Source organism: Brachyistius frenatus, unplaced genomic scaffold (genome assembly GCF_029030835.1).
Source record: "Brachyistius frenatus isolate BFR_SWC_R1_liver_20210118 unplaced genomic scaffold, ASM2903083v1 Contig_322, whole genome shotgun sequence".
NCBI lineage: Eukaryota > Metazoa > Chordata > Actinopteri > Embiotocidae > Brachyistius > Brachyistius frenatus.
In genome coordinates this window covers 160,090-184,986 of record NW_027210921.1, presented here as the reverse complement: position 1 = coordinate 184,986, position 24,897 = coordinate 160,090, and the positions used below count along the sequence as shown (strand labels likewise).

The window sequence follows — 24,897 nt, the reverse complement described above, 5'->3', positions numbered from 1 at the left end:
GACCGTCAGAGCGTTCAACCGTCCAATGAAAACAGCGCTGCTGCAGCTGCGCACTTTAGACCGGAGCGTCTGTCGGAGGCGCTCGGTTTCTACACCGGGGTCGCCCGACCCTGTTACGATCAACTAACCCCGGCGTATAAACCTGCGCTGAGAGGCTGCTCAGGTCTTATCAGTTGTTGTAATTATGAGTCATGATGTAAAAACAAAAACAAAAAATTGTTCTGCAATGTTGGAAATATGCCTGACGCGAGTCGCCGCGATGTGGTGTGCGTGAAAACAACTGAAACATATTTTTTTTTTTTTTTTATTAAATATTAATTCTTTCATTCAATTGATTGTTAATTTAGGCGAACTAATAAATTCTAAAAAAATAAATACATAAAAATAACCTAGCCCAAATAATATTTTTTTTAAATCAAATTTTTTATAATGATATGTTTTTATCATGAACTGCATGGTTATTACCTATTACTGTTAATAATAATGATAATATAGTAATAATAATAAAAGAGGACGTTGGTGAGTAATATATTTTTGATGCAATTATATATAAAGCGACCTCAAATTGTGCAAATGTGTTTGTTGCATTCGTGTGTTACAAAATAACATCAACCTTTGTCGTAATAAATTGCTTCAATAATGTAGTATCGAGCGCTCTTTGTTATTTCCGGCTGTCGGGGTTCACTTTTCAGACCAGATATCTGCAGTACAGCAGACTGCAAACTTTGTCCTTGCGACAGTAAAAGCATGTTCACGTTATGGTCACTAGAGGGAGCCCTCTGCTCAACTCTGGGTCAAACCAGGGGTCAAAAACATCACACTGTATAAAACTCACCTTCGTGAGAGCAGGGGTCAATGTTGAGCACAATAACCACTGCTTCACAATAGTTTTAAATGAAGGGGTTCATCTCCTCCATGAGTGGGCTGCATGGTCATACTAGAGCAGTGGTTTAGCTACTGTAGCAGTATTAGGGTGCATATTAGGACATTTATTACAGAATCTGGAGGGGGGGAAGGAAAAAAAAAAAAAGCTTTTAACAAAGGCAACAACTGGAGTTAGAGGAAACGAGGCATGGATTATGAACATTTCAGAACAAAATTTTTAACATTTTAGACATAAAACTGATATTATTTCGTATTAGTCCACAATATTAAAAGAAGAAAAACACATTGCTTGAGTGTCCATTGTACTCAAGTCTAAAATGTATGGTCATAATGATGCAAAATTTTGCATTTTATTTCTTATTACTGCATGGAAGTGTAAGATCATCTGATAAGCCACATTTAGTTAAGTCAATCATTAGTCATCAGTTTTTTTTCTGACCAAGCTCATTACAAAAACACCTCAAAATGTCATTATATCAGATTTGAATTACTTCAATAATTTTGTACAGAGCTCTACAAGGTTTCTGCTGCCACCGTGTGGTTGTACAAGAAAGTAGGCAGCAAGTGAAGGGGGAGAGAAACTGCTGGTTAAGAATTTAAACCTATAGTGTATATTATATACTATGTTAGTACAGGGCAGTTGATGGTATGAATTTCGGCTATTGTAGAGTCACTTTATTTTCACATATCTAGTCATTTTGACCTCTTTTTACAAGAGCATATGCAGTAGCACACCATACATGCATCTCCATAAAGCAATGCAATCTGTATATAGCTAAATATGAAGACATTTTTCTACATTATGGTGGGCAGAATGTGTAAAAAAACAAAAAAAAATCCAATCAAATGAATACTACTGTACACCAGTTATTTTCTGAATGCATTCAGGCCTTCACCATCAGACAAGAACTCTGGTCCAACATACAAGATTAGACAAAGGCCTTCTGCGTTTTTGTATTAAAGGATGGAATTCTACAAGTTGTAACATCAAAATATTGTTTATTCTTTCAATATTTCATGTTATAAGGGGCATGGTCACTTGAAACTACAGCACCATTTCATATATTAATTTCTATTTTGACAATGTTTTATTATAAATGCAGATATTAGAGGGAAAAATACAACCGCTTTTCAATAAATACAAGGTTACATGTTGGATTGGATGATAAGTTTACATCCAACTAAAATACCTCAAGGCTATCAAGAATGTGAATACAAATAAGACATAAAATTCTTTGAGACAAAATTTATTTTTGTTCTGTTTTATAGTCATGTATTCTTTCTAAAGCTGAACCTCTTCTCTTCAGTTTTGTTGTTATGGAAACATAAGCATACAAAGTTATCACTGAAAACAATACAAATTATATGTTAGTGTCATTTTCTAGCTCAAAGAGACAGCCACAGAAAGAAAAGCAGAAAAAACGTTTCAAAGTCTTTTGATTTAATATGAAGTGTGTCATTTTATTTGAACGTGGTAGTAATAACACTTTACTTTCCTATTCTGGCCTGCATAACATAAAAAAACATCCCCAAAACCCAGTGACATAAGCAATGAAGACTCTACTGACAAAGTGTCACATTATGAGGAAGAAGTTTATTGAGGAGCGATACAGAGACACAGAAAATAACAACTGATGCATTTTCCCAATTTAACATTATGCCCTCTGCTAAAACAATCTCACTACAACTGGAACCGTTTTGTTGTTGTTCTTCAGCAGATTCTCTTTTCTTTTTCTTTTTTAAACCCTGACAATTCTCCTTCTACATTTAGCTTTGGCAATACAGAATTGTAATTCATGCCGGTAAGGCAGTCTAAATTAGAGAGAAGAGAGCATTTAGTGAATAGAGACATAGAGAACGATTAAAGCGCTAGGAGCCTTGATGAGGTCTTTATAGTCCACAGGTACAGTATCTCCTTATCATTACCTATATACATCAGAACACAGTTTAGGCCCACATACACAATAACAAACTGACAGAGAAGCACATGAACATTGACAAAACAACCTTAAGCTCTGATGCAAACGCTGACTGAGCGGTTTCTGAGTTTTGCAAGTGAAGAGGAGGCTGGAAGGAAAAGGAAGAAAAGAGGAGCGCTTGTTCGTGATATGCATGGAATTGCATGTTTCAAACCTGAGAAAAAGGCTAAATGGAAACATGTAAAAGCATGTTATTTGTTCATTAATGGAGGAACTTGTGGTTTTTGCCACATTAAACAGCAAGTTTTCTTTCCTTTTTCTTTTTCTTTTCCAGCCAGCGTCTGAGTCGGAGCTCAAGGATGCGAGGGTCACAGTTTGACCATTGATACAGCACAGGTAGACACCTATGACAAGGTTAAATGCATTTATTGAGGCTGTTTTCCATATAGAGAATAGTGAAGGTGCTCCTCAGCCTTGCTATGTGTGTATGGCTGCTACTACAACACAGGAACAACTCACAAAAGTCCAACATTAAATTGACCCCGCCGAGGGGGCTTTATGATTCATCATTAACAGCTGGGACCATGAAAACAAATAGAACTGAAACGCCAACAAACGTGCAGACAGACAACACATGCACACGTGTCCTCGCACACCCGCACACATACACAGAATTATTCGCACACACAAAAAAAAAAAACGCCTATTCGCGCACATATACTAAGATACAACTTCTGTTCCTAAGAGAACATCAAGCTGATAATTAACACTTAGGGAGGGGCCATTATACAATAAATTAATACAATACTAAATCAAACTCGGCCTACATATAGGCAAATTAATCCCTCCCCCGTATACATACACACAAAACACACGCACGCACACTCTACAAACACACACTCCCATGCAATAAAAGCAGCTTATGTGCCATGCTGCATTTTGGAATGAGAAGGGCAGTACGACTGCTGAGCGTTTTTCCATGTAGAAGCAGCAAGTGGGGGTGGTGGTGGTGGCTGACTCAGTGGAGGTGTAGGTGGTGGTGGTGGTGGTGGTGGTGGTGGTGGGTGGAGGAGGCGGCGGCGGGGGGGGGGGAGGGGGGTAAAAGAGGTTCCAGGGACTGATACTGGGTGGTGGACCTGCGAAGCAAACCTGGACCACAGGCTGAGCAATAAGCGCACATACACATACACCACAAGACAAGTACCATACTGTACATAGATATATGGACATCGTCACCTGGCAGGGAATCGAGGGTCAAAAGGGGGTCAAAGACTTCAGTGTTTGCACTAAGAGGAGAGACCAGGACAGCAGAGAGCCATGTCTAAGAGAGGAGGGATGGCGTGGATGAGGGGAGATAAGGGTGTGTAAAGGACCTCATTAGATGATTAGGGTGGGCCTTGTCTTGTAGGTGATGGAGGTGGCCGCCGACTAAAAGAGAAAAGACAAATAATGAGGAGAGCAGAGGAGAGGAGAGATTAATATTCCGTGTTTAAAAGATGTCTTTTATAAGACACAGAAAAAGGAATAGAAATGTATTGCTTAGATACAATATTTTCACATTATACGGTGCTAAACATCTTTCTCACATACAAATGGTACAAACTTCCTTGACGTCTCAAAGCCAACCTAAAAAATAAGCCTCAAAACTGAGGAATGTAGATATGTTTGGAAAATACTCTGATGCGCTTTCTTGGCAAAAGTTGGATGAGTGGATTGATACTTCTTTCACGTCTGCTAACTAAATATTAAGCTACCACTAGCAGCTTAGCTTAGCACAAAGGCTGGAAAGGAAAAAACACGTAGCCTTGCTCTGTCAGAAGGTCTTGTACATAACTCCAAAAAACACAATTTGTTAAATTTTTACTCCAATAGTTGCAGTATCAATGTGGTATATTGTATTGTTCACAAAAACATCATTATGATCTTTCATATAATAAAAATAAAATCAATATTGTACTGATGGCATTATTCCCACTCATTGACTCATTATGCAACAAAAATGACCATAAATTGCACACATAACTCGTGGTATGATATACAAAATATGTTATTTTAAGGCCATATCGCACAGCAAAAACAAGCATTGCTGAATGTGGTTGCGGATCACCTATTTCAATGTAAATATGTTAAGTCATACAATCCACCCATCACTTTTATAACTTGGTCACTTTTTAAGATACACAACTGCTGTGTTGTGTTGCATAGTGTGTTGTTGTAGTTGTTATGTATTGTTGTGCGCTGTAGTGTATGGTGTGAGTTGTTTTGTATGCCAGTGCCAAAGAAATCTTCATTTTATGCAAATCTAATGGACAATGAAGTAATCTGAACATGAATCTGAATACACATGGAGGAGCGACTAAAATAGTGTGAGAGTGGTTTAGTAGTAAAAGATCAAATGTAAAGCAAACCACAGTAATATTTTACTTCTTACTGAATTTTTGAAGGTAAACTGCTACATTTAAACTGAGATGTGGAAATATAACACTGATTATGTTGCAACTGTATGTTCTTGAACGTAATAATGTTTTTTTGGAGGGTATTTTGTCGTATTGTCAAGAAAATAATTTTCACAGAAATACCCTGAATATAATTTTAAGGCCATGTCACTCACTTCTAATTTACAGTGACATATTTGCAAAGGTTAGTATACTCTGTAACCCACAGGACTCACAGTGCTAATATTAGATAGCATCTACAGCAGCTCTCTTGCTTAACTGTTGTTTGGTGACTTACTGCAGAAGCCACAGTAGGGTAGATTTCATGTTATGGTTGAACAAGTATTCACTGTTGATCTAATGGCAGATAACGAGCATTTGTCGAGAACAGCTGAGATTTAATTCTAATCTGAAGGAGCTGAGTGGTTTGTAAAGTCAGCAAAACCCTTTGTTCTTTAGTTTTCCAATAATAATGATATTTTCAATTATATATATCAAAAAAATATACATACTTAGGAGAAAAATGCAAAAGAGACTAAAATATTGACTTTGTGCATCAAAGTTTTCTTTCATTTCTAGTTGCTTCCACATTTTAATAAAAAAAAAAGTAATATTTAAATCCAATGACAACTTGGAACAAGCATCAAAAAAGCAGTGGAGGGGACAACTGCGCTCACCTGGGGATGCTAGGAGGGGCCCTGTTGGGGCGGCTGGGAGCCTGAGGGCTGTCAGCACTGTTATTGAAGGGCCCCAGGGGTCCCGGGCGGTTTGGTGGTGGCGGGGCCCCTCGGGGACCCGGACGCTGGCCTGAAGACATCCTCCTGGGGGCAGTGGGGCTGGTGGGAGGAGACCTGGGGAGAAGAAAGGATGTGGTAACAGAATAATGTTTAGGGAAGAGACGACACAGCTAAACATGATCTTATTGCCACGATTTGAAAGCACAGTCTGCATGTCTGTAACTGTTTTATTTTTCTTTACCTGCGACTGCCACTGGTTCCTTCCACCCAGGAGTTGTCGACAGGTGGAGGCAGCGGCACGGTGATGGTGGAGGTGGAGATATCGCCGATGATGGCCAGCGCCTCCTTCAGGGCCTGGTGGGTCCTCAGCACCTCGTCCCTTCTCTGGGCCTGCTCCTGGGACTCATCCATCAGGGAGTTCTGGTCGCTTGCAGAGTACAGGCAGGCCAGCAGCTCTGCATTGATGAAGTCCTTCACCTGGTGGCAGCAAAAGGTAGAGGAGGGTGGTGAAAATTAAGGAAAAAGTACAGGTCCTGTCCATTGTAGGTATTATTATATAAATATGATTATTAACATTAAAGCAAAAGAAAAGTCTTCATAGCCCATTTAAATGAACATTTATGTGTATTTCTTCTTACATTGTTGATCATCAGATGCATGATGGCCTTGGGCATGAGGTCCCGGATGCACTTGTTGACTATAGCCATGTACGAGTCCACCAGGTTACGGATGGTCTCCACTTTACGCTCCAGCTGAGGGTCCATGGAGAAGTTATCTGAAGTGGTGGTGGTCTCGCTCTCAACCTGTAGAGGAAAAGGAAAAGAGACTCTGTGAAAGAATGTGCATACATGTGCAAAAAGCCATGCAGAAATATTGTTTGCATACAGTAGAAGTGACATTTTAATAGCAGATTCTTTAAATGTTTTTATGAGGTAAAAGCAGAAATTTCTTCCATGTTATTTTTCCCTTATAAAATATATGTAAATTTCCCTCAAGTTTAAAACTAAGCAGTGGTAAAAGTTTAAAATCAAATGTCGTAAACAGTTGAGAACAAGGTGATGATGTTGGGATGAGACAGAACAAGGCACTAAATGACTGAACAGAGGATGAATGGTTTGCATACCGTAATGGTCTTCTCAGGATAGACCCCGGCACGAAGGAGGGAGGATTTCCAGCTGTCCACGTCATCCTGAGTGTCGCAGGCCAACTCCAGGGTGCGATTGTCCTTATACACATTCCTAAACACCACAACACAGGAGAGAACGCGTGAGTCAGAACACCACAGAGATAATAATACGCACAACTGTCTGATAAAAGAGTGAAGGGGTGTATTTTGTCAAATGCATTTCTGAATGATGAGTAAGTATTTAACAACATGTAGACAACGATCTATTATTGTTGCAGAATGTGTTCAAGCAAAGAGATAAAGACATCCAGAGAGGAAAGAGATCTCCTGTGGAGAAATTCTGGTTTTGTTTTCCTTATTTAATCATCATCAACCCACTTTAATCTCTAATTCAGTTTTTACGATGATTTCCTGTAATAATTCGCTGTAAAACTTCTGGTATTTAAAAATTATTTTGTACTTGTAAGATGCATTTTGTTAGCAGACAAACCTCATAAACTGAGCTGTAGCTCTACTAGAAATACTCCCAGTTTGTCTCGGCCTGTACTCATGCACACATACTGTACATGACACATAATCCGAAACATATTTCAAGCCTCTGCAGCGGCGCTCGGGCCTGCATCGACGGCATGTGACTGCTCTCCAAAGTCTTGGCTTGTTTGATGGGTTTTGCATATCGAGCTATTACAAAAGATTGAAATCTGAGGGGCCTTGCAGCAGACCTGGACTCCGTGTTGAAGATGCAGAAAATGTGCTTGCTGGACATGAAGCTCTTCTCCACATCGCGGACCTTCAGGTTGTCCAGGGGCAGCATGTACTTCTTCTCTTTCTCCTGAAAGCAGGAAGGTATGAATCACAATCACTTCTATTGTTAACTCCCGGTGTTATTTTTCTAATTTGTCATGCCAATATGATGTTGGTAGGAGAAGGGTGAAATCAGGTTTTCAAAGTGGGAGAGAGAGGAAAGGGGGGAGCAGAAAGAGGTGACGGGAGGGAGGAGGAATGGGGGAGAAATGAGGGTGGGAGGTGAGGAGGAGGAGGGGGTGGAGAAGGGGGTGGAGAAGGGGGAAGCAGAAACAGAGAAAGAAAAAGGGAGAAGGAGAGCACATGTGGAAGTCATTACACCGCGGGTCAAGACGCAGTCGTTCTTCATGGTGCGTTTTGCCGGGGCAGAGCTGGTAGCTGAAGGCCGAGGTCGCGGCAAAGACGGGGAAAATGCCGATATGTAAAAGGACTGGAGGTCCAGATAACACGCAGTGTTGATGTGACGGAGGCAAAAGGCTCCGACAGATTGTGACACATCGAGAAACCCCAACATTTTAAACTTCATCCCAGCCTCCATCTTTCTAAACCCTCTACGTGGTTTTTTTTTTCTTTTATCCCTCCCCCTCAATATTTTTTCAATATTTTTTCTTTCCATTCCAGAGGGGCCCACTTCCTGCCTGATTTTTTTTTTTTTTTTTTTTTTTTTTTTTTTGGAGGAGGGAGAGAGAGCGAGAGAGATTAAATGACAGCCTGGCGTTAAAACTCAACATCTGGTAGTGCTTAGCAGCACACAGAGAAGCAGGGAAGGAGGGGAGAAGTTAAAGAGACGGCGGGCTGAGGAGGAGGAGGAGGAGGAGGAGGAGGAGGAGGAGGAGGAGGAGGAGAGACCGAGAAGAAGGAACACTGAGGTGGATTTGCTAAAGATTTGCAGGAAGGAAAAAAGTCCACATCTGGTGTGACGGTCTGGAAAGTGGTGCGAGATGGTCGCAGGTAACGACGTAAAGGAGATGGAGGAGGAGAAGAAGAGGAGAAGACAAGAAAACTCTGCAGACACTTCTGCGGTGGATATCCCAAGGGGTCACCACAGCCCATATATGGTCACACGGGACCCCTCCCTCTTCCTCTCTATTCCTCTCCCTTTCTCACCCCCCCCCCTCTCTCCTTCTCTCTCTTTCCCTCTTTTTTGTAATATCCCCTCCTTCAAGAGCAGCCAGTCTGTCCGGGTCGTCTGAGCGAATATGCCACGTCAAGGCTGGATACTCTTCATGGCCGGCGTGACCAGAAACGGACCGCGAGGGAGACCTGGAGATCAAAAACCGCCCACCAAAACAAACAAACACGCCAAGAGATGTGCAGCAAAAAAAAAGAAAAAAAAAAGGGGAGAGCGCGGATGAGGCGAATCACACTTTTTTTTTTTTTTCAAGAAAGGGGCTCTTTTTTCGGGATCCTTGCTGCCATAATGGAGAGGGGCGAAAGGGAGGGCACAGACGACACAGCCACGAGCATCTGGAATGGCAGAGAACAGCACACAAGGCCTGGCTCTTCACTCCGGCTCCGTCCACCCAGTGTTCAGACTACCTGTTCATTGTCATACTGGTGTACAGTAGTCTGCACATTGGTTAGACTGGGCATGGACCCTCTTCTGTCAGTCTGTCCTTCTGTGTCTCTCTCTCTGTCTCTCTATTGCCATTTCAGGTCTCCATATTTGTGTTTTTGTCTTTTTTTCTGCATCCGTTGCTTCTTCCTCACTCGTTTTATCTATTTATAATCTGTATTTGACCTGTATCCATCTGTATTTGTGCACTCTAACACTCACCACTTCCTTTTCACTTCTTTTTTTTTTTTTTTTTTTTTTCAAATAAAATGTGTGTCACCAATTCTGAACACTAACTGCAGATTTGCTGTGAAAACCTGGGTGTACGAATCTCAGCTTTGAGGCCGAATGATAAAAAAAATGTAAAGCTCTAACTCACAAAGTAGCGAGCTCACATAATTTATAGCATGAATGAGTGAGTGTGCAGGCTGCGAGCCTGGTGCTCTGATGAAGATGTGGTCTGCTGGAAGAGAGGAGGGGGGGAGGAGCGAATGTGGCTGCCAAGCATCAAACACAGGCCGAAAGGAACGAAGGGCCAATCAATCAAGTGGAGTTTGAAAATACAGTCAGACACCTCCAGTGAAGTTATTTCTGTGGGTGGTCAGAGTGGAAGTGGAGGGCGGGAAGGCAGAGGACACTGATGTAGAATGCTCAAATAGCTGCTAAAAGCTGGTAGAAAAAGCAGAAGGTGAAATAAATAAATCAGCAAAAGCCCTAGTGCTTGGAAAATATATGCAATGATGTTTTACATTTGACAAGTCAGTTAAATCGTTTTCTTGTGCTGTGATCTGTTGTTTTGTGGCAAAAGTGTGAAGTCACAGCGTGGACGTGCTACTTTCTTTTATGGAATATTACACATATAAAGGACCAAAATAGAGACCCTGTGTAATGAAGTGATTAGTAGTTATGATGGAGGGGGGTTATTGATATTTAATAAAGGGGTTTCACTCCACCAAAACACTGGCGGCTGATATTAGGATTAAAAAGTTATGATTTTCCTGCCAAGAATGTGAGCAGCTCCAAAAGTGACTGCCAGCCACATTAAGAGAGAGGGAAGAGGGCGAGCGAATGCATGCACGTGCATGCGACTATAGAAAGTTCACGGAGTGTAAAACAGAAATATGTGAGGCAAGGCCTACAGTCTATAAAGTCTATAATTTCCTACATTACCGCACTAACGTCTCAAATGACACCGTGCGGACCCACAGGGCTGCGTAGCCCCGTGGGCTGCCGCAGCCGGGACCCAGTGTGTGAGCTTTCATATATTTTATGTGCCTGTGAGTGAACGTTTGGTTGGGTTTGGGACTGTTCCAGATTTACAAAAGTGAATGCCTGAACTCCCAGTGGAAGAAGGTGGTGAGGGAAGAAAGAGAGAGAATAGAGAAATCTACGAGATAAAAGAGTAGATGAATGAACAGATCGAGTGAAAGACAGAACCATGGCCACATATGTGATCATATGAGCAACATATCCAAATGCTCAAAAATAGCAAGATAAGGTGACACACACTAACATTGGAACCACATCTAAAAATCTGTTTGATGATCAAGGCTGCAGGGAATGCTGTTGTCTCTAATACTCCACTTTGTGTATCTCTCCTGGAACTGTACCACAAAAGACTGCACAAGGGCCAATAAACAAAGCAGCCAATCAGCGACAGCACCAACTGGCCAGAGGAGTTGCAGTGTGTCTGCCTATCTCCACTTGCTGTGCAGAATCTCCTCAAACCTGTACAGCAGGCACAGACAGGCAGACAGACATCAGCCTGCCAAAATATGCCAGCAGGACGACACCAAATGCTGCATCCTGATGGCGCCGGCTCATTGGCACAAATGGTGCGCTCAACTACAAAACCGGTATTCTGTTGTTGGTCTGTCTTTTATGTCATGGAGGATAATTGGAGTAAAAATAATAAAATTCTGCTTAAAAAAAACCATCCAAGTGATCAGAGTCATTCATCCACCGCTTGTGTATAAAGATGGATTGAGACTGCACAATTTCTTTTTAATATATCTTTATATTATGAGCTAGTGAGCAAAAGGCTTTCTCATTTTTTTGCCCTCTAATTTAATCCCTTTAGGAATTTTAGACAAAACATAAAACTACTTAGTCTGAACTTCAAGATCTCAAATATGAAATAACCCGCAGTACACAGAAAATGATAAAAGGGGACACGACACAAACCTTGTAAATATCGAACAAATCATCTAACACCTTGGCTGCTGCTAAAGTCACCGACTTTGTCTGTTATCAGGCAGATTGACCCGATCCCAATCTGCACCCTAAGGCCTAACCACTAAACCCTAAACACAAACAACTTTGCAAACGTGCAATAAATAACCAAAGCAACGGGTAGCCAGGTGGTGTCACGACTTCTAAGTCGAACACCACGATGCTTGATTTGTTTACAATTTGTCGAGTGCAGGACAACAATTCTGCCCTGAATTATGGTAAGGTCCCTCAGGAAAGTGTGCCGGTAGGGCGCATAAATGGGTCAGAGAGTCTGCACAAGTGCACCTCATGGACTTAAGGATTTGATATTGAGACAGCCCAAAGGCTCCGCAGACTTACTCGGAACGTGCCTTCAAAGTTTGTGAGTCTGTGAGTGTGCAGATTGGGATTGGGCCACGGTGTACAGTGGGTTTTCAGGGCTTTTTTCTTTCTGCTAAAACAAGCTGCCTTCAGTGGCCCAAACAAATACGATGAGACCATCGACACTGGGTGAAAATGGAAAAACGCAGGCCATAAAGTCAAAACAATGAGATAAAAGAGGCTGAAAGTCAAGAAATAATTCTATCTCTGAGCGACCCCTCACAATGCACGCTGATCCACTAGCAAATCTCAAAAACCAGTGGCTCACCTCGTCATCCTTGAACCAGGAAAGGCTCTCGGCAGTCAACACAAACCAGTACTCCTTGGCTCCTCCCTTCATGATACTGATGTTGTTGATGGTGAGCCAGCCTTTGCGGATGACCTGCAGGGAAGGTAACATCAAAAAGTCAGAAACATATGCCCAAAACAGTCAATTATATATACAAAAAGAGAAGGACAGGAGCTCTTTATCTGTAAAGATTGTTATAATAAACGACTCATTCGTGTCACAAACAACAAATCCATACAACACGGTTAACAGTAGTCCAGACACAGTAAATCTGTGCAAATCATCAAGGCATGAATGGCGATGAGATGTGTGTGAAGGTCAGGTTAGGTGTGTCTCTGTGACTCACTCTGAGCCTACAGCATGTGACTGTGTCAGTGCAGTCGCATTCAAGAACTGTGCTCACAATGCCACAAGCAGAGGGGGCGTGTTAGCCGGTTAAGTGACCGCTGTGTTTCAAGCACACAATAAAGCACACAATAAAGCACGCCTGTGTGTGTGTGTGTCTTTCTGTGTTAGAGGTGTATTAACCCTACAAGCCCTACATAAACAAGCCTGTGGGCGTAGTGCCAGGTGATTATTAGGTTAGATTACTGTCAGCCTTGCCCCGCCTAAGACTCACTAAGGAGGTTACCCAAATCATTACAAAGCCTTTTTGTCACAGGCACAAAAGAGAGAGCTTTTGTAGCTGAAGCCATGACAGGATGTTAAAATAAATTGGGTTTTCTTCACACTTTTTCATCTTAGAGGTGATATTTGTGTTTAACTGCCAAACCAAAGAAAATTTTCAATCTTATGTGACTAGCTGGGAACCCCTTATAGTCTGCGGGCCTTGGTGGGTGGAGGCGGTGTTAGAAGTAAACAGTTAGAGAGTAAACTCTTACAATCAGGCCTGATGCGGGAGGAGAGGAGGCCTGCAACAGGAAGGAATGTGTTCGGTTTTTAAGACACCCTGTGGCACTAAAAAAACATGGCAGCTTTTCTAGTGCGACTCGTCTTAAAGAAAAACAAAGCCTCTACCCAACAGTAGCCTACACAGCCAGTTAGCATTTTTAACCTGTCGAGAGTGGGAAATGAGAAAAATGACAGTTTTCGTATTTGAAAATGCAGCAGTGCTGGAAAGCACCACACAATGGGCAGAGGTGTTACTGCAGGCACAAACGACATTGCAAAAACCATAACCCACAATGAGCGATACTCACCAACACACACCCATAAGAGGGCAGCTGAGATTCTCACTAAGGGATGGGGGGATGAAATGCAAAGTGGCACCTTGATGACACAGGAGGGGTTCAAACAAAGGGAAATGTCTCAACAACAACAACACCAGTGATGATGGCGGCAAGAAATAATAGAACCCAATGGGATTCTTTTTTCCTGAGCTAAAACCAAAGAATATAAAAAAAAACCGTTCACAACAGGTGCCCAATTAAAACACAATACAGCATGCATGACTTATAGAGAAATTAACTGTAATAAAATCGAAATAAACGTGAGGGTAAAATGCACATACGGTAACAGAAATTTTGGGCAGTGCAAAAGAATTATCCCAATGAAAGAGAGCACTTTTGCATCCCTTTCATTTCAGCTGTCTGTAACTCGCTCTGTGGCAGCCATCTTGCCGCCCGTGTGGGTGTGCAGCGCTGCCGTGACCTTGTGCGCCACTGTTTGTACGTAACACACGAGGCGATGTGACAAATGCTCACCTGATTTACCGCTGAACTCTGGCTCTTATTAGTCTGACTGCTTCTCTGCTGCGCGCTGCGGCGGACAAACGACAAGGCAGGAGAGAGAGAGAGAGAGAGGTGAGCGTCGAGGACAGAGAAGGAGACAAACGTGACGAGGGTGAAAGATGAGTTTCTCAAACGTTTGTTTTTTACAAGCCTGTCACGTTCAGTTATAAAGAATGTGTTGTGGTGGAGAGAAGCGAAGAGATTGAGTCTTTACTTAGCAAAGCCAATGAAGTCCTCGTGGTTGGTGTTGATGTAAGAGAGCTGGATGTCAATCAACAGCAGGACCTAAAAAAAAAAAGGACAATTTACAATGAGAAAATATGAACGTTAATCTCTACATATGAAGAAAAAATGGCGGCCGAAGTTGCCTATATGAGTATTGAACTTCCCTTCTCAACAGATTTGGGCGTCTACAGTTGCGAATCGACAAGTGTTACCTGGTCCTTGGCCCGACTCTCTCTGTCTCGGATGTGAGTAGTCACAATTCTCTCTGTTTCCTCACGCAGCCTGGGGAAGCACTCCAGCTGAAAACACATCGCACAGTTTATCACTCTGTCCACAAAATAAATGAATAACCAAATGAAAAGCTGAGATTTTTACACACATTTTTTCAACTGGAAACGTCAAGTCGTTGTTATGGCAGCTGTAGAGGAGTTACCTTGTTGGAGCACTGACGCACGGTGTTGATCAGCTCCTGGATGACCATGTCCACACACTTGACACAAGGCTCCTTCAGCTTTATGACCTGCTTCTTCACAATCGCCTCGAACGCCATGTCTGGGGTGAAAAGTCCAGTCCTGAAACCCACGAAGAAGACAAGAAAACAGGTGTTGAGAAGAGTTTTCCTCAATATTTAGTCAAATTAGATTGACACTTTGCTGTCCTGGTTTTAGTTCCACATATAACCCCTTAATTCGATTTGTGTTTTGGTTCCACCAAAGGTTTTTATATGTGGTCGCAGCAATAAAGGGGGTCATTACCAAAACTTCTACTCGTCTGATCAAAACAGTCCTTGTGGACCTGCTTTTGTTTTTGGAAGGAATTCAGGCCAAAAAAAAAAGTGCTGTTTCCTTAAATGTCAGATTCCCTCACGCTTGGGTGGCAATTTGTTTGGTTGCGGTGGGTAACCGCTGCTGCATGAATATAGAAACACACAGTAATAAAAGAAAGAAAAAGGAAGTGCTCCACCCTGGTTCATAAATTCTCATCCAAACATTATATTTTCAGCAGACCAAATTCAAAAATCTATATTTCGATTTTGTTTTCCTGACTGTATGATATTCCCCATACCAATATTCATATTTCTTCTGGTCACAGGCTGCAACATATTTATTCATTTATAATGCGAAGAGGCAGGAAGTAGAGAGTTGTATCACCACTGAGAAGTTTGTCTCACAAATGTGAGGGAATTGTGCTTTTGCTGGGACATGCGATACCTTTAGCAAGAGGGAAAAGTGGCTGAGGCACTCTGCAAGGGATTGTGGGAACAAAAATGTAACATATTTAAGCCTGGTCCACGAGCTCCTACCTGATACCGTGGATGTTCTTGATGGCATAACTGATCTCACGGCGCATCTCCTTCTCATCACACTCCATCTGCAGCAAACACAGAGAAGAGATACAGAAAACTTCAAAAATAGAGTTAAAATAATGTTTAATATAAAATACAGTATGACGAGTGAAAACGTTTCCCACTAAAAGGTTAAGAATTATTCCAAAGAAAATCACAATAGAGTGAATATGAAAGGCAATTATAGTGTGTATTAGTAGTTGAGAAGGAACAGGATACAATAAAAAAAAAAGAAAGAAACAGGCTGAAAAAAGTGCCGTTTGGTTTTATATTCATCCTTCCCAAATGTATTTGTTAAGGAAACTTAAAAATACAATTGTATAAATGAAATGTGAAAAAGAACATTGTTGACGTTCTTTCAGAGATTTTACATTTTGTAAATGGTCACAGTTTTCATGAAGGCAGTTTCTTTAAAATCCTGCCTACATGTGTGATATGACTGCACTAACATCAAGAAAATGACACCTGATTTTAAAAACAGAACAAGTTGTTTTTATATAACAGGTCACATAACTGCACCCCGCAGATTGTTTTTCGGCACTGCCATCTTATTTTATGGGCAGCTATTTCACCTTGACCAGTTCAAAGGGGAAACGCTCGTGGAAGATGCGGTTGATTTTGGCTCCACCAGACAACTCCACCGTGTCCACCTGATCCCCTGACCCTTCGATCCTCTTCTCAAAGTCCACCGAGAACTGCTGCACCATCCTGAAACACACACAAAAATAATTAACAAATAAAACACCCCAACAATGATTCTAAAATATAAGCTGATAAGAAAGAAATTCTGCAGCACATGTTTTCTGTCAACAAATTGTCATGTAGATGTTTTTGCTGGGAGTTAAAAAGGGGGCACTGACTGCAGCAGCTGCTTGGTTTTACGAGACGGGTCATCAGGTCGGTATCCCCGGTATTCCTCTGCCTCCTTGTCCAAAGCCAACAGCTGGGACTGCAGCTTGCTGCGGAAAGCTGGCAGTGTGTCCCGGATGTGGTTAGTCAGTTGCTACGGAGACACCAAAAAAAACAGCCAAACGAAAGGAATCAAAAACCACAGAGAGGCATTAGAAAAGACATCATTGGCATTTCGGCTGCCCAGATCAAGACTGTGTCTTTCACTGTAATCAAACACTCATAAAAACAACGCAGAGAGAACGTGGAACGAGTGAAAGTATGAATTATTAGTAGCTGAACTGGAAAGAGTGAGAGCGTTTTCCACCTCCTGACTGTTTTATATCACCCACACTGATGTGCCATACAATGGACGCGAAAAAAGAAAAGTAGGCCGCCTTCTTATTAATCATGTAAAGTGCACTGTGGGAAAGCACTGGGGGTAAATATGTGATCACCTGGTTGAGCACTCTCTGCAGGCGCGGCGTGCCCATTTTTTCCGCCATGTGCCTGTAACCGGAGTGGGACAGAAAGAACTTCCTCTCCGCCTCTAAAGCTGCCTTGATGTCCTTCTTGCCATCGATGTCCTTCTGACTGCGATTCACCACTCCGATGTACCCTGGAAAATACACACGGATACAAATCGAGAGAAATAATGAGTCACAGTCCTGGGAGACAAACGTAGCCCCAACAAAATAAATCGGGGAATGGAGGTGAAAGAAACGAGGGCAGAGTTATTGGATGTTGTGCAAGCCAGAACACGGGGAGAACATTTGAAAATGAAAGGGTGTAAGAGAAATCAAACACCAACCTCTTCGAAGTGGCAGCAGCTTGTTCTCCAGCACTTCGCGGGCGTCTGTGCCCTCATCCATCAAATCTAGTTTGGTGATCACGCCGATCGTCCTCAGACCTAAAAAGGGCATCGAGAAGTCACAGAGTGAGGAGGGATGTAGTGGGAATTTTGTAGGAACTACTTTGACAGCATTAAACCTCAAAAACGAACGGGCACTGCTTTCTTTAATGTGAATATTTTCTGCATTTTATAACAAAATTACACAATCCTCATACTGAGCATTTGGAGAAAACACTTCCACGGACTGTAACACATCAACTCCATGTTATAATATATTAAATATTTATTATTTATATATAATGGTCTATGTTGGGGTTCATGAGGGCTTTTCCTTTATTACTTTCCTCTTACCCTACTTCTTTCTTCTTCGTTCCTGCTATTAAAATGCATTGGCCGTCTCTTCCTCTTCCCTTCCTGCCCCTCACTCTCCTTGTCTGATATTATTCATCCCTCCCATAAGGTTACTGTGTCCAAGTTCCTCTCCTCTTCCTCACTAATTCACCTTCTCTTTCTCTCCTGTGTCTGCCTCCCCGTGTCTGAAAGTCAAACTCTTGGCCATTAAATTAGGCTGATTCCTTTCTCCTTTCTTACCCTTCCTAATTATCCCTTCCATTTTTTTTCTTGGCTCGTCTGTGATTCTTTATTTCCACCACTCTCATCCAGACATTCCTTCCTCTCTTTTTCCACGTTTGTCATTTGATTCCTGCCTTCCTTATCCTCCATTTTCCTCCTCCTCTCTCTCTCTCTCTCTCTCTCTCTCTCTCTGCCCCACGTTTCTAACAATAATGTGACACCTGATCGATCCCTGCAGGGGAATTCTGTTTCCATATTCAGAGAGGTCGAGGCACAAGGTCAAGACGCTCAGCACCATCGCTGCATCTGACAGAGATTCAGTGTCTTGTTGAAATTGTCCCAAATACCACAAGTAAATTTTTCTCTTGCTTCATTTCCTTCCATTTCTCTTTGTACATCCTTACGACAGCCTCTTTTACTCCCAACATCCCCTCCTTACCCCCACGCCCTCGCCTTACCCTGGGGGTCCACATCCTTCGCCAGTTTCAGGGCATCAGAGTTGGCCAGGTCACTGTTGGCCGGTGTGACGGCCAGGATCAAGCAGCTCTCTCTGGTGATGAACTGCATGATCATGTCCCTGATCTGTTGCTCGATGTCCACGGGCTGGTCTCCGACCGGCACCTTAGTGATCCCCGGCAGGTCGATGAGAGTCAGGTTCAGCACTGCACAATCAGGGGAAGGCAGTATAAGAAGTGGCCACACCTGTCTGACATTTCTCAGACCGATGGCTAGCCCATTTTCTTTACATTCATTTCCAGGGGTGGTTCCTTGTATTTTTAACACTGACAGCGAGACAAGGAAATAAATGCTACAAAATTATAACTTTGGCCAGATTCCTCAATTTGTTCATACATTACAAAAATGTAGGTAGCATCATCGTACCATAAAACAAATCTGCAAATTAGCGCCAACAGCTACAACTTGAATGTCTACACTGATCATGGAACCAACAATGGGTTTCACCTGTTATTTGTAAAATATGTTAGCCCTGTTTTTAATAACTACCAACTAGTTTTACCTCATAAGCTATATTATCATGTTGCACCATTAAAGCTTAATGTATATTAATTAGCCAGTGTAACTCTTTGCTAACATCCAAATGTCCAAATGAAATGTAATGTAATGTAATCAACCTTAACAGCTTTTATTAGCAAGATAACTAGTTTTGTCCTGTCAGTTGGTTTCGTTAGCCAGTCGACAGCAGTTAGCTATTAGAGCTCATATAGATATTAAATAACAATGAGCCTTTATCTAAAAACTAGTTTGTTTGGCACAACATATTTAAATTTGTTGGTGCCTAAATCTCCAACTAGACACCTCCGTCATATATTAGTCAACGTCTGAACCTGAAAACAACTGGTGCAACCACCAAGAGCAAAACTTGGAAATTTAGAAGGACTCAATAGGCCTCCTGTGATCGTATAAACCATTCTGTACACCGACTATGATACTAAATCAGGATGAAAATGTCACTTTAAAATGATTTTAGGTCTTGTTTTTAATATTCAGTTAACGAATCTATCTCAGCAGATGCACAAGCCCCAGTGACTTGGTCACTGGTCCGTCTCTCCCTCGATCTCCTGGCGAACCTCATCGAAATCTGTGAACTTCTTCCCTTTGCAGTGGAGGAATTCAGCTTTGTTTATAATAGTCGGTAAACGAATCTATCTCAGTAGATCACAGATATTAGTTTTAAAACCAGAAAATTTCCACACAAAAAATGTATGTGTAAAAAGGCTCATTATTTCAATAATCAGTTTCTTTCTGACAAAGCAAATAGTGACAGAAAGTCACAGATGGCAGGAAGCGGAATTAATTAGTCGAGTTCACATCCCTTTCATTTCATCATTAAGGATATCATTCACTTTTACAGCGCAAACAATAACAGTCATCAGCATCTATTTAATATGCTGTATTCGACCACATCAGCACAGAGACTTGAAAGTACCCGTTTAACTGCCTCGTTTTAACATTATCATTCATATAACAACTTTTTAATGTGCAAAACTGTCACCTTTGTCCCTAATGACCCAGTTTTATAAACACGCCAGCTATTCATACAAGGAGCAAGAGTGTGATGACTCACAGCTAGTCACCGTCTACTTTGATTCAAACGTGTTAGTGCATACTGTTACTTGACAGAGAAAAGGAGGAAAGCAGAGTTTTTGTTTTCGCACCGTGAGGGGAGTATACCCGCAGGTTGATGGGGACGGGAGAAATGCCTTTGTTGGCCCCAGTGACACGGTCCGTCTCTCCCTCGATCTCCTGGCGAACCTCATCGAAATCTGTGAACTTCTTCCCTTTGCAGTGGAGGAATTCAGCCCATTCTGAGCGGATGAAAACGAGGAATATTATAGCAGATTAGTAATAAATGAGCTGGGGGTGGGTGGTGGGTGGGCAAAAACAGTAGCATTTAGAAAGGAAAGAAGAGGAGGCTGTATTTGTGTGTGTGTGTGTGTGTGTGTGTGTGTGTGTGTGTGTGTGTGTGTGTGTGTGTGTGTGTGTGTGTGTGTGTGTGTGTGTGTGTGTGTGTGTGTGTGTGTGTGTGTGTGTGTGTGTGTGTGTGTGTGTGTGTGTACGTGTACATGTGAGTGTGTGTACATGAGTGTGTACAAATGTGTGCATGCTGGCATGTGTGGGTGTGGAAATGAGCGAGCACCCACCTGCAGTAGCGCTGATAAGCTGCAGAACCAGGGGCCTACGGGTGACAATACCAGATCCACGGGGCAGAAAGTCCCTGAGGAGAGACAGCCAATCCAAACTCATTATATCAAAGTACAGCAAGCGTAAACAATTTATCAAAGAGCGGCTATAGATAGCATAAAGAGAACCTCATCTTGAGGGTTTTTCTTGCCATTCAAGTCTTGAAGGGCAAATTTCTTATAATAATACCCTTTATAATGGCATGCCAGTGACTGTAGAGCCTTCAGTGTCATTCATGTGCTGGAAACCAGTTCAAAACAAATGGAAAAGGGGCCATTTTAAAAACGCAGCAACTCCTGTAGCTTTAAGCTGCTGCCGCTGCAACCGTTTACTCTGACAGTACAGAACAATCTGACCCGATAAGCAACAGGTCAAAATGAAGCGCTGCATCGCTGACAGGGACCTCTCTCATTTAAAAACGATGACTTCAACATTTCCACAGGGGTTCCACACACAGACTCACTGTGAGTGTGGCATGCATGCAGCACCTGAATGCCTGCCTCTTGTGCTTACGGTCTGTTCCAAGAAATCGTATTAACACATATCAGGAGACCCCCAAGTGGGATGAGTTATAAAAAAAAAAATTTTTTTAAAGAGGAGCCCATTACTTGTCCATTCAGCGCTGTGCAGAGCCAGTGCTGGACAGATGGACCATTACTCAGCATCACGACTCTCAACGAGCACTGGAACGGGACTAAATCAATGCATCCATCTGGACCTGTACACATGTAAGGGCATGCAAAATTTGGTGAAGACCAAACTAATAGTTTAAGAGGTACTCCAGTGATTTTAGTAGTATAATTCATAGAGCTGAAAAAGAGTGGCCAAAATCAATGCAGCACAGATATCCTGACTTTAATCTAATATGGGTCAAACTTAAAAAACAATGGCTCTTACAATTCCCATAATGCAATGGCATCTTTTATTAGACCATATAGAGCATATAAAGTCTATTTTCAAATTCCAAACTCAAATAACACTGATGGCATCCTTCCAGAGTCATATAAGACGTTAGGGCTAGAGCTGGTTTTAGAGGCAGAGTAGTGGAATTCGCCTTTAATTTGGCCACATAAATCTATCAGTCATCAATTTGGAGAGTTTTCCAGCAAATCCTGAAAATAAATGACAATCTCTTCTCTTTATTATCAGAAAAAAAAATCAAATAAACTATAATTAGCCATCGATTAAAAGGTCCTCAATCTCAATGGTAACATATTATACTGTGAGAAGATTTGGGGTTCTCGCATAGCAGCTATACTGGGGAGCAGTAAATGTCATTATGGCGCCTGCATGGATGTATTTCTTGTTTTTGGATCCAGCATGGCTCGACTCTTTATCTGCAGTTTCAAATGCAACTGCTCATGATTTATTTGTTTGAGAGACCAATATTGCCAGGCGAGATGATGAATATTCATTTGTGTTTTCAGGAGTGGGAGCTGACACTGCTGCATGTACCGTAGGATGATATTTTGAGCTGGTGGCATGCTGCTATATGTTTCTGCAATTTGTTTTTTATATGACACAGAATGCACTGAAACAGCGTCATTATATGGTTAACAGAAACACCATAGATATTTCTAGGACTGCAAGTGAGCTTGGCTGCAGCTGGTGCTGATTGGGCTGAAATCCCCAAAGGTGCTGCTGTAACCCAAATAAAGCCTCCCTCCTCTGTTAGTAGCCACCGGTCAGTGATGTTTGTTAAAAAAAAAAATTAAAAAAATAGAGCATAACTGGAGGTGCTCATATCATAAGATGCTTCAGCTGTGACTTCGTAGCGATGGTTTGAACTCTGCACAGACAGATTGGCTCCACAGGCCTCTTATGTCATCCTCAAGGTTAAAAGGAAAAGGGATTATCCTATTTCTGGTGGTCAATTTTACCTGCCTACAAAGTTCTCCAGCACGGAGCTCTTTCCTGCGCTCTGCCCGCCGACCACTGCGATCTGCGGCAGGTCCAGGTTGCAGGCCTGGCCGATGGAGCTGAAGGCATCCTGCAGCTTGTTGACCAGCGGGATCAGATCCTCCATGCCACGGTTTCCCATGGTGCCTTTAGACGGACGGACTCGGGATCAGCGAATGGAGAGAGAGAGAGAGAGGGGAGATGTGGCGTTGCTATATTAGTCCAGGACTACCGCGGTGCTTGTTGATGTAGTGAAGTCATCTAGCCGCGCGTTGCCCCGAGCCAAGCGAGGGTCGGACCGACTGAGGAAGCAGAGGAGAGTGACAGAGAGAGCGAGGAAGAGGAGGGGAGACCAAGAGGACAACAGGGAGACAGAGGGAAGAGAGAGAGAGAGAGAGAGAGAGAGAGAGAGAGAGAGAGAGAGAGAGAGAGAGAGAGAGAGAGAGAGAGAGAGAGAGAGAGAGAGAGAGAGGGGTGGAGAAAACAGAGATATGAACAGACAGGGACAGACAATTGCGCAGTTGCTTATCACCACCACCGTAACCTCTCTCTCTTTCTTTCGCTCTGACATAAACACACACTCACACACACATAGCCTTTACTTTCAAGGGCATTTGGTGAGTGGAAGCTCCGTATAGGCACCACATCGTCACCTGGACCAAACCCGTGCGCTCAACACTCCACGAATCAAAATCACGCGTAATAAACGCATAACAAAGCGTCATTAGCTGCATGCAGATACACGGTGAAGGGCTATTCAATAGAAAATAGTGTCCTCTGGATGCATATACCACAACACTAATGACAGATCGTGGTATTGTGTTGCTGTGAGCCTACCCAGCCTCAGGATTCCCTCGGCGTTTTCAGTGTCCGATGGTCCCGGTCGCTGTCCAGTGCTGAAACGACGGCCAGATCAGGCAGCAAAGACAAGTGACAAGACCCTGGACGATTATACAAGCACCACCTGCTATGGCGGTGCATCGGCTTACTCTAAAACTCCTGTGCATTAATAGTGTTCCGCTGTGGGCTTCGTTACGCTCGGCTGGATGTCAGAGCGGTCTCATCCCGAGCACAAATTCGCCTTTGACAGATTAATCATTTTTTGTCCCCCCCTCTCCTCTTTTCCGCGGTGTAATTGCGAAGCTGCGCCTCGCTGCTGCAAAATATAGACGCGGCGGCGGGCCAATGAAAAGCGCGGGATCGGAGTCGAGGCAGACAAACCCGGCGCCTCATTGGCCGAGCGGCTACAGGTTAGGCATACCTGCACCCGCCCCCTGTTTACATCCGTGCCATTTCTGCCATCGTGAGTCATGCGGCACGGCTGCGCATCGCTGCAACAGAAGAGGTGGATGCGCTCCTGCAGTTCCCCGCAGTAGGAGCAGAAAGCAGCTGTCGTAAATTTCATCCACTACCATTTTATACATGGCATTCATTTTATGTCGCCTTGCTTCGTGCATATTAAAAATATTAGTGTGGCATCCTTCATGGCATTGACATTCTCGGCCCACGCGTGACATAAAAGCCTGGAAGGGTTTGCGTTAAGTGGACACACAAGTGTTATGCTCGGTCCCTGATTGTCGCCGCAGACTGAGGCTTGTGGAAGCGGTCATGTGGAAAGGACGCTGCCATTCTGTTTTAACTTCTCCCAAGACAGCATCCGGGCCTGCCAGAGAAGTGCCTCTCTCTTCTGGACGATAGTCTGTCTGCTATCCATTAAATGCTCTTTGAGGCGAGATCTAATTTGCGCTCCTTGCTGAGCGGTTGAAAAGAGACCTGATGCATCCGGACAAGCAAAACTCTCTGGGCCTCCCTCCATTAGTAAACAACAGTAAAATCATTTACTCGGGATTTTCCCTTTTCATTATGGTCAGACCTCTAAAGCCGGATCTAGTTGTCACATCATGCAGTCGTGAGCACTAGGTGGCAGTAACGACCTAACTACTGCAGCTCTGCTGTTTAGGCCCATGTCAATATTTATAGGCCATATAAAGTGCAAAATATGCCTCAGCCCTTATAAAATATTGGGTAGGAGAAAGGGGGAAAACACCTGAAGGTACAATAAGGTCACTGTAATGGGAAAACAAATAATTAACAATGCAAATTGGAGGGTCTGGAGGTCTTTATGTTTCCAGGGTCTTTATGTTTCCAGGGTTTTCAGTAAACGGCAGTCTAAGGAGTTGATATACTAACATAGAAACTGTGTGAGTGGACCGCTGTGGTACTATGTGGTAGTCACTACATCTGTCACTGTACCTGAAAGAGAAAGGACACATGTGGGCAGGGGTATCCAGAGACATCAATCCAACACCTCTTCCTTTTATCTTCTGCCAAAGATTCTG

At 42.8% G+C, this 24,897-nt stretch overlaps 1 protein-coding gene across 1 annotated transcript; it reads right to left on the bottom strand.

The window, feature by feature from the left end:
- Nucleotides 1-2,459: 2,459 nt before the first annotated feature.
- On the bottom strand, nucleotides 2,460-23,697 carry LOC138635682 (dynamin-3-like). The gene is made up of 21 exons (XM_069723277.1): nucleotides 23,396-23,697; nucleotides 22,540-22,860; nucleotides 20,620-20,693; nucleotides 20,134-20,283; nucleotides 18,415-18,618; nucleotides 17,342-17,440; nucleotides 16,989-17,149; nucleotides 16,503-16,645; nucleotides 16,215-16,350; nucleotides 15,601-15,668; nucleotides 14,731-14,869; nucleotides 14,510-14,596; nucleotides 14,287-14,357; nucleotides 14,046-14,100; nucleotides 12,322-12,435; nucleotides 7,825-7,934; nucleotides 7,100-7,214; nucleotides 6,615-6,779; nucleotides 6,218-6,453; nucleotides 5,917-6,090; nucleotides 2,460-4,232 (listed from the first exon to the last, which is right to left on the bottom strand). Exons 2-21 carry the CDS (start codon nucleotides 22,698-22,700, stop codon nucleotides 4,190-4,192), a joined length of 2,505 nt encoding a protein of 834 aa, XP_069579378.1. The 5' UTR covers nucleotides 22,701-22,860; nucleotides 23,396-23,697; the 3' UTR covers nucleotides 2,460-4,189.
- Nucleotides 23,698-24,897: the final 1,200 nt, after the last annotated feature.